At 30.1% G+C, this 11347-nt stretch overlaps 1 protein-coding gene across 1 annotated transcript in view; it reads right to left on the reverse strand.

The window, feature by feature from the left end:
- LOC106877301 (titin) overlaps positions 1 to 11347 on the reverse strand; it is a gene marked incomplete at its 3' end in the record, with an annotated part of 606785 nt that overhangs the window by 492875 nt on the left and 102563 nt on the right. The window contains exons 72-73 of the mRNA XM_052965881.1: positions 10026 to 10163; positions 6127 to 6261 (exon numbers count right to left, since the gene is read on the reverse strand). Of these exons, the coding sequence (XP_052821841.1) occupies positions 6127 to 6261; positions 10026 to 10163 (273 nt within the window). The remainder of the gene's footprint in view (positions 1 to 6126; positions 6262 to 10025; positions 10164 to 11347) is intronic.

An 11347-nucleotide genomic window follows, 5' to 3' on the forward strand; every position in this document is an offset into this window, starting at 1 on the left:
TGTATATATATATTATCATAGTGGGGTAGGCTGGTTTTTACACAAACACACACAATGCAAACATGTTTTTTTCTTGAATACAAGTTGTAAAACTTCCAATGCAGTATGACTTGGTAGCATAATTTTTTGAACTATCTGTACATACATATTTATAAATACATACACATACACACACTCATATTCACATACATAATTCCCATTTATGCATGTATACACATACACATACATATATACATACTTATAGATATATAAACAGATACACATATACATACACACACATACAATCACACACAATGGAATGACCTGTTATGTAAAAGTATCTTGATATATTTAAACATACCTTTAAGTAAGTTTAAAATATCTGAAGAATCTATAGATGACAACAATTATTCAATACAAAACTGTTTTGGTTTTCCATTTCATTCTTTAAAGAAGTGCAGCTTCTCTAACTACAATTCTTGTCATTCTTTTTTTTTCTTTCTTTTTTTTTTCTTTTCAAATCAGACCATTTCACATTTTATGAAGGCAATATTGAGAAAGAAAAAAAATAATTAAAGTGGCATAGCAATATCTATAACATTAATGTTAATATATGGCAGTCAACTATATTTGAGGTGAGTTAATGTAAATTCCATTTTATAGACTTATGTTTAAAATAGGAAGTATTAATATTAATTTTTTGCAGTGTTTTGTTTCCTTTCCTCTTTTGTTGGTATTAAAACTAAAGTCTTCAATTGTTTTCATATAACAATTCTCTATTTATTATATTGGAATGTCAAGAGATTGTAGATAAATTACTGAAATTTCAATATATTGTAGATAAAATAAACAATTTGTGTATACAAAATAAAATCTTTGAAATATGTCTATTCTCATAGCAGTATGTTCCTTTTAGTATCACTAAAATTAGCAGAGTAGTGGCGACGTTACAAAATGTTATGCCATGAACTGGAGTTTTATAAGGTTTAACTCCTTCTCGGTCCTGATTGAGCAGACTTATAATGAAGGATATTATTTAATGTCTTCTTTTTCTAAGACAGTCAAGTATGACTGAAAGAAGATTTGGTTGCTATTTCATTGGATTGTGAAAAGGTTCAATGTGATGGATATTAAGAAGGAGGGCTAATAGATCAAAGAGGGTTTTCTTTTCTGCAGAGAATGAAAATTTGTTCAAGGTTATAAAATTTATCAACCTACCCACTGTAAAAATTCGAGTTTTCTTGATATGATGGAAATATCTTTAATGCAAGATATTTTTCTGGATAAGCATCTTGATTGAGATACTTTAAATTATAAGATCTCAAAGTTGGGACAATTACTTGTGCTTGCAATCACTAACAATTACTAGTCCTTGCATTTTGTTTCGTTGAAAAGTAGTCAGGTCTCATTTGGAAAATAAAAAGGATCTCATTAATAGACAAATGGGATATTTGCAGATATCAGTAGTGGGAAAGGAATGGAACAGATAGAATAAGGAAAGTTCTGTGGATGTGATTTGCAAAATTATGCAAGGAGCTCTGATCACCAGGAAAAACTAACAATAATGGAAATGACAGTCTGGTGCAATGAGGAGAGGAAACAAAGCACTCTCATAATATCAGAAGCAACAAGAATGCTTCACATCCAATCCAGCAACTGAAATCTAGATAATACTCATATGAGAAAAGTCTTGGCCAACACATATACATTACTTTATTCAGTCAAAAGGTCTAGTAATACCGAATGCTACAATATTGAAAGCAATGGTTTAATAAGTCCAATGCTGCTGGTAGATTTACTAATGGCTGCTATGGGAAGGAAGTGACAAACTATAATTACTCCCATAATTAAAAATATTTTCCAAATTTATAGTTTTATTAATATCTCATAAATTTGCAAATGTTTGAGACAAAGACCATAGTGTGGTCAGAATATCTGTACTTTTCTCCGAGATGTCATGTAAATTACTCATAAAGCTGGTAATCGAATGTTATACCAACTCAGCAATTCCAAAAGGAATAATCTTTGGATAAACTCTGGCATTTAAATAGGGATTAAGGATCTGGCATTTACAAAGAGATTGAAGATTTGTTCCCAGAAGAGATAGGTCTAATGTGGCAGAGGAAAAATGCATTGGAAATTATTTCTTTTAATTTTTACTTGTTTCACAGGATTTCAGTCATGCTGGAGCACTTCCTTGAAGGGTTTAGTTGAACAAATTGACCTTACTACTTATTCTATTTAAGTCTGATACTTATTTCATTAGCCTCTTTTGTCGATTGATTCTTTAACAATAAAGTTGAAGGCAAAATAAGCAGAAAGAGAAAAGGAAGATTGGATAAAGTAGTTTGTTTTTGAAAAGAAAGTAGGGGAAAATAAAAAATGTTTACTCTCAGGAGTATCCTGAGATATACTGTAACTAATCTTCAAATATTTAAAAGTTATTTCCATTTTTGAGGATAAAATTGATATCTAAAACATACAGAGAAAGAAATTAGGATATGTGAAGATACAATGAGACTAATAATTATAATAATTGCTATAAGTAATTAAATAGAAGATTGCCATAATTCTACATATCTACAAAGGCAAGCAGGCGATTTTCTCAGGTGAATTGTCAAGCAAATGCAATGCAGTGCAAACAGCCAGCAATTGTGCAAACATAAAGCACTACTATGAGAGATATACATTGCTAATATAAAATCTACAGAAGTGAATGTCATGTTAAATTAGTGTGTGCCATGTTAATTTGCAAAACTATTATTAATTAACATGATGTAAGATATTAAATACATAAATACTAATCGAATGATAATGATCATTAGTTTATGGTAATGTTAAACTAAAAAGAAATCTATACATAGACATGCATAGAGTGTTGATAGTAGGTGAAAGAACACAATATGACTTTAGAAGTACACTGACATTGACAAATATACAAAAACAACAGCTGATACAGAACAACTCATCTCATAAGAAATAGGAAAGTGTAAGAAAAAGGTAATGAAATAGCCGTAAAATATGTTAAATATATAGAGAAGTAAAAAACATTTTTACCTGAACGGTTTTAGAAGTAGGGTTATAAATACATCAAATAGACTTCTTTCTACTTGAAAGGAAGCACTGAAATAGTTTTCTTTTGTTATAAATCTATGAGTAATTGTATGTTTTCCTTCATTTATGAAATAACTATAGTATGCTCATGTCACATTTGTCACATTTCTTGATAAACTATCAATAGAAATCAAGTCTATTTAAGCAACTTGTTTTCTTTTAAAAAGATATTGATATTATCCTGAATAGTTAACAGAGACAAATTCACAATATGAAGAATACAAAAGGCAAAGTGACAATCACTGAAAGCTGGGCTGAAGAAAGAAATATTACATCATTTTCAGCCACAAATAAAAATAAATGTGATTATAACTTTGTATAGTAGATACTTATAATAAACACAAAGCATAGTCAACAGTAGGAATTATCAAAACAATAGAAGCAGGTACAGGACTAAATTCTAGTGTTTACAAAAATGCATGCACTAATCACATGCAATTATATATGTAATCAATATGATTAAGAGGACTATAGGGAGATGAAAACACACAATGGACATTTTTAAGTGCTCATGCATGCAAAGTAAATTAAAAAGCAGGTGAACTAAAGAATGACAGTGTAATCCAATTATGACATGCCAGGTCATATTTGAAACTATGAAAAATATTGATCAAAAATTAACTTGTTTCTTAAAATTAACCCTATATTTGAAAGGCAGCTAAAAATTAAAGAGGCAATCCTTCCTTTATTAAAGTTTCTTATATATATACATATATATTGCACAAGAGAAGAATTGTTATTATTATAATTTCCTATAAGCTATTAGAGTTATTGAATCGATCATTAGAGTGCTATGGTTATATTATGGTTATAATACTGTTGAATTGAACATAACACTAACAATCAGAAAAATACATTTGTTTTTGAATATCCTTTGTTTTTTCCTGTTCATTGCTTAATAGAGAACAGAATAATAAAGTGATGTCTGAAATATATTTGATAAACTCAACAAATTGACATAATTACTTCAGAAAAACTAAGTGCAAAAAAGTTTAAGGAAACTAATATTGCAGTTTGGTTTTAATAAGCAACATTCAAGAAAAAAAATATTAACAAAAAAAGCTTTTAAACTAGCATATTCTACTGCTTCAAGAAAACCATGCCCTTTGCCTTCCAATCATTGGTTACTGCACCACTCAATTACTTCAATACAGAAAAAAAGCAGAAGTTATAAATCCAATTCATTTATTCCAATTTTCTCTAACGAACTGTACAATTGCTACTGCATGTTTCTGATTATATTTACAAAATCTGACTTACATACAGAGCACCAATTAAGACAGAATGAAACTAAGAATCAAAAATTTCATTATGTTATGTTTTACTGTCATTGTAATCAGATCACCTGCTTTTAATTACCTCAGTTATAACCCCAGTAGTTTAATTAAAAAATACATTTCATTTGACTGATGTAAGCAAAAATAAAAAAAAAAAACAATTATTACAATTAGCATTTGCTACATTTAAAAACAGTAACATTAAATATTTACTGTGTTTCTTGAAAGAAATAATTTTAAAATAAAATATAATAAACAGAAATTTTGATAAAAAAAAAAATTAAATTTAAGCATAATCTAAAATACTACAAAGTTGTAATATATAATATTAAACTTTACATCAGCATTTGAATAATAAGTCCAACAATAAGGTAAAAGTACCACTATGGTTATATGCACAATTACCAGGCCAGCCTGTAACCTCTGATAAATATAGGCAAAGAATAAGTAATGCAAATAAAAATAAGAAGCTTCCTTTTTTTTTTTTCCCCAAACAAAAAATATAGACAAGGAAAATAAGATTTAGAATAAGTGTAAGAATGTTTTCTTAAGAAAAGAAATATTAAATATAAAGGCAATCCCATTGATAATGTATGTGTTAAACTTCTGACTACTTCCGAAAATCCTTGTAACTTAGTAATAGGAATCATCAATTAACCAAATCTTTTGGAGATAGATTTAATGTCAGGGTTAATAAACTATCATTGTTTTCAACTGAAGCAAAGTAGCCATCAGTGTCCGAAAGATAGAGGGTCTAATGCATTTGTTGTTGCAAACAATGTAAATGTAATTTATGTAAAAGCTGAATTTTAACTTTAGGCAGTCACTGAAATATATATTTAATAAAATGATTTAAACATAAAATATATTTTAAGCAAAACATCACACTAATATATGCCCTGATATTATACACAACATATTATATATATATATATATACATATATATATATATATATTGTATATATGTGATTATGCACATGCATATGTATGCAGATATATGTGTTTGTGTGTGTGTGTATACATATATATATATATATATATATATACACACACTCACATATATGGTATGCCTGTTTGTAATATGTATGAGATAACTTGTAATTATGTGTATATATATATATATATATATATATATATATATATATATATATATATATATATACACACATATTTACACATGTGTATATATATGCCTATATGTATTACACGTACATATATATACTATATATTGTATATAAATATTATATATAATATATATATAGTTTATATATATACATATACACACATAAATATATACACACATATACACACCCACACAAACACACATGCACACGCACACACACACACACACACACCACCCTTCCACAATATCCTCATTTGTTTAAAATTTGTTTTCTACCTAGTAATTATTTTACTGACTGGGGTGATAACTGCTCACAATCTATTTTGAAAATAAAAAAAAATAAAAAATTGCAAATAAAAATAAAAATATTGTTAGCCCAATTATATTTTAACATTATTCCATGCATATCATTTTGGGAGTTTAGGCGGCAATCAGCACAGCATGTAACCAGTAGACTTTGAGAGTTTCTTTGCACTTTCATTATGACTGCCATAGACAACAGAAAAAACAGCACCAAAAACAGCAACCAAAACTTAAGAGCCACGCCATGAATCGTATGAACATCATAACCATAATCATGGCCAAGAGGAAGGTCTGCATGCTGGCATCCCCAACATTTGTGGGTTCCCCACCTTCTGATGGAGCTGCTTCAGTTGTTTCTTTCTTGGTTGTTGACTCAGTTACTGTTTCTACTTTCTGTTCCGTGATTATTGTAGTTGTTTCAGTTCTTTCAAGCAATGGCTTCACTTCTGCCACGGGGAGTGGTTCTGTAAAGGAAAGAAAAGCAAAAAAAAAAAATGCAAAGAAATTATTTTGTGAAAAATAGTGTTAAAAAACCTAAAACTATATATTTGTTTTAGGCACAGGTATGACTGTGTGATTAAGAAGCTTGCTTCCCCAATCTTGTATACTTGAATTCAGTCTCATTGTGCAGCACTTAGGACAAGTGTCTTCTGCTATAACCTTGGGCCCATCAAAGCCTTGTAAATGGAAATGGAAAAGAAGCCTGTCATGCATGTGTGTGTGTGTGCATATATATATATATATATATATATATATATATATATATGTTTGATCATCCTGAGAAACTCCATTTTAATTCCTTCCAACATCACAATAAGTGCTTTATCATTTGTATGATGTGGAAAATATTCCAACAACACTGCCCAAATGATGTTAGCATCCATTTTAAAATTCACCCAAGGCTTGGTCCCCATGTTATTCGTTCTCTACAAAAGTCATGCTCATGTCACATCACAACACTAAGACAGAATTATTTCACCTCAGTGGGCCCTGCTCTCTTTAACATCATCCCAAAACACATAAGAAAAGAAAAGCATCCCCTAATATTTAAACAGTTCCTGGACAAATATTGCCAATGAATTCCAGATAAACCACCAACTCTTGGATATATCTCTGCAAACAATAACTCTCTAACTGAATGGGCTATGGTTCCAAAAGAATGACTGATATGAAACATCTTTAAATTTTTCAAGGTTAGACATAGCCTGGGCCAATGCTGGCCAAAACTTATCTATGTATAAATATTTGTGTATATGTGTGTGCATGATGTGTTATGCATATACTTGTCTAAACACCACATGATGTTTTAAATGGGCATAATCAGTTTCCAGTCTTCTGTGTAAAACTTGTCAAGCTATGGGAAAATAACATCTTGCCTGGAAACAGTGAAGATTGGCAACAGAAAGGGTATCTTGCCATAGAAAATTTGCCTCAACAAATTCCATCTGTGTCATACAAGCATGGAAAAGTGGATGTTAACTGATGATATATATATAAGATTTTGTCTCTAAAAAATTTATGATGTCCTACATATATAGAACACATCTACATTTTGTGTATGTGTGTGTGTGTGTGTGTGTGTGTGTGTGTGTGTGTGTGTGTGTGTGTGTGTGTGTGTGTGTGTGTGTGTGTGTGTGCATGTGTGTGTGCACGTGCGTGCGTGCGTGCGCACATGAGTGGCTTGGCTTCTTATGCCTTGATCCTCAACTCTGAATAGGATCATACAGGCACCATTATGGAATTAGTGGTTAACACTTTAATATAAATAATATATATTATGCAAGACATTTAAGTCCTTCATCTATCCCAAACTGGTATATGTAATGTATTATATTATATTATTCCTTCTTTCAAAATCCCTTCAGTAGTTAGCCAAAGTAGCACCTTTCCATCAGTTTTAACAAAAAGTATTCAATTGTTCAATCAACAAAGCTACTATAAATTGTTGAGTAAGCCACAATCCTGAATATTCTTAATGCAATCCACAAACAGAATCACCGTGACACAATAGCTTACAAGGTTGAACCTTTAAATAACAAATACACCCTATCCTTTAGGCTTCCACACAAGTCTGTCTACCCAATTTCACTCACAAGGGCTTCAGTTGGGCTTGGGTTATGATGAAAGACACTTACCCAAAATGTTAGACAAAAGAGTTGAACCTAGGACCTCATGATTTTGAAGCAGAGTTCTTAATCATTTAACCATATTACGTCCATGCATACATGCTTATACATGTATGCTGACACACACACACACTCAAGTGAAAACGTTCTACTTAAAAATATATGTTTTGGTGTGATTGCTGGAGAGTCAGCAGTCATGTGACATATTAGAAAGGAAGAAGGTTTAAGTCAGCTGCATAAAATGAGCAGTGCTGAATTAACCATTAAGCAAAATAAGCATGTGCTTAGGGCATCAAGGGAAGTGGGAGCACCACAGAAATGGTAAATGGTTTATGGCACAAAAGAAATCACTTTAAACTTGCTAAAATAATATTTGGGATGCCTTATCTCTGCAAAGTATAGAAGCAGATGTTTTACGCAAGATTAATTTTGAGAATCTGATCAAAGATTTTGGAATTATAAAAGATAAGAGGAAAAAATATAAATAAAGTGGAAGTATAAATATTATTTCCCATCTTACTGTTAGTTTTGTTTCATTTTGAAAAATAAAAATTTATGTTATGGTTTATTATTGTTTACATTTAGAATTATATATGGAGGCACCAAAATCTTTTGAGTGCTTAGGGCCTTTATGGGTCTTAATCTGGCCCTGAAAATGAGCATTGTTGGATGTGGTGGTAAGTCATTGAGGAATAGTAGAAAGAGAAATAATAATTAGAAAGAGAATAATAGAAAGAGAGTGATAGAAACAAACCCTGAGGAACACCAAAGGTGAGGCAGGATAGCTATGATACAGTCTGACAGGAAGCTACTGATTCAAGATATAAGAGATGGATAACGTTTTCACAGGAGATTCACAAATCAGACATGGTCAATGACTTTGCTGATGTCTAAAGCAAAAACATTACTTTCTGTCAAACCTCCCTAAAGTGAAGATCCCCTAGTAAGAGACATAGAAAAGTAGGTCTTCGAGAGATCTGGTTTTGCAGAAACAAACTGATGATCACTAAGGAGACAGAAATATTCAAGGTGAAGAAGTTATTTTTAATAACTGTCTCCATTACTTTAGAAAAGATAAAAGTGAAAGAAATTGGGTAATAGTTGCCTGGTTAGAGGGATTGCCATATTTTGGAACTGAAGCCTGGTACAGTTCTTTCCCCCAGTAGAAATTGAGATTAAGTGGTTTGGTGAGTATAGGAGCAAGTTCTGGGTGCATTGTGTAAGAGCAATAGAAATTAGTTTAGTAGAACTTGTCCTTCTCAAATATATCAATTACATTCAGAAATCATAGATATATGAGGTGAAGGAAATTTTCATAATCATGAGTCAAGCCTGTGTCACAGCCTTGATTTGCTTGGAGTTTATTATGATAAAACAATGAAACATATATTTCACTATTCCAATGGGAAATAGCAGTTCTCAATGTCACAAGTACACACAATGATACAGTACATTTACCTAAGCCCACTTGATACACACACCTATCTCTTGTCGTCCCTACAGAGTCCCAAATACCAAGACTTGCACTAAACATTTTGGGCAATATTTCCTTTCAAGAAGTGAAACCAATTGTGTGTGAAACCAACTGTGTCTGACCCACAATCGGTTTCCCTTGTGAAAAGTGGATGTTAAAATAATGATGACAAGACAATCATTCAAAAGAATAGTTATGTTGGTCATAATTGGAGTGTTATCATAACATGGTCATAGTAAGTGAGTTGTCACCATAATATGGTCATAACTGGTGTATTACTTCAGCAATAATTTTCAGCTTTTCTATTATATGTTATATAATATCATAATGTTAATTCAAACAGTTAACAAGGTATATTTAATATATAAAGCCTTGCATACTGGGCAGTTATATACAGAGTAATATATACATACATATATATCATTAAAAGTAATTCTTCCTAGATTTTCATTATACTATGATTGAAAATAAAACATTTTTTTTTTTAGTTTAGAAATCAAAATGCATGATTAATAATCCTCCAAACTATTAGAGAGCTTTTGGAGTTCTTGTAGTATTGTAATTTTTATATAAATTCTTCAATTTTGAAAGAGAAAAATATATTTTAGTTTTAATTTTGTTACATTACCTGGTTTTGGAGGTGCTCCACGGCTACTAACATCAATGTTAATCTCAAACTTGTGGAACTCTTGCTTAATTTCCATCTTCTCCTGTTCACTTACAACTGCTCGCTGGGTTTCAAATTCAGTATCACTAATTGATAATGCTGAAATTAGAATTGGATAAACACTTGAAGATAATTGTTACTGAACAAAGATACAGTTTTGTAACTAAAATAAGACTACAGAAGTAATGAAAAAAAAATCACAAAACACTAAATGGATAAATTGAATAAAATATAAATAAAATATTTATGTTATTTTCTAAGACTAATAAACATTTATAAAATAAATATATTTATAATTAAAAATATGAAAGCAATATTAATTGTTCATTATCTAATTTTATTAATACAATGATCATCTTCATTGTAATTATATCTCTCAAAAGAAAATTTCGAGACAGTGAAGTTCAAAACACATCAGAATCTAGAACGAAAATATCAGTACATTAGATATGTATTACTAATGATATCAATAGAAATTAAACTTATTAATAAAACTAAATGTAGACTAAAGCATTTAACATTTACAGAACAATGACATATAAATGTTAGATTTCATTTTACAACTTTCTTTGCCAAAATATTTTACATAGCAAAATTTTAAGAGCATGTTAAATAATTTTCTTAATGTAAAATATTTTCTATATTAAATAATATATTGGTATGAATTTTATTTTTGGCTGACTAATTATAATTTTGAAAGGTGATTTTGGCAAAGAAAGTTTATTTATACATAAATTTGTCTGTTAGACAATATTATAATTAGCATAAATTCTTTTGCTTTCCAATCAAGGCAGATCCTGGTAAAATCCATAATTGTTAATTAGGTTTATAAAAGAAAATTGAAATAATATTTTTAAACAGGTCTATAATCCTATTTTGTTAACATCTCACACACACATACGCACATGCATTCATGCACACATACATGCACACACGCACATACACAAAAACATACATACAGATGCGTGCATGTGCACACATGCTCACAGAGAATTACACATTCTGAAGAAATACTTCTTTGATTACAGAAGTAAAGCGAAATATAAAACGCTGTAATAATTTAGTTTTTAATAAATCATAAAATAATTGCTTATATACATGCTTGTGTATGTAACTCAAGGGCCTAGAGGTTCGTGAATGCACAAAACTCACTCCTTGAATTACTTTTGTAACTTTCTACTAATTACAAACAATAAAAGTATCTATATATTTATGTACTGACTTCTACTTTTCTGGTTTGTTCATTCAAACCTATATACATACATACACATACATATATATAT

The sequence above is a fragment of the Octopus bimaculoides genome, chromosome 2 (genome assembly GCF_001194135.2).
Source record: "Octopus bimaculoides isolate UCB-OBI-ISO-001 chromosome 2, ASM119413v2, whole genome shotgun sequence".
NCBI classification, from domain to species: domain Eukaryota; kingdom Metazoa; phylum Mollusca; class Cephalopoda; order Octopoda; family Octopodidae; genus Octopus; species Octopus bimaculoides.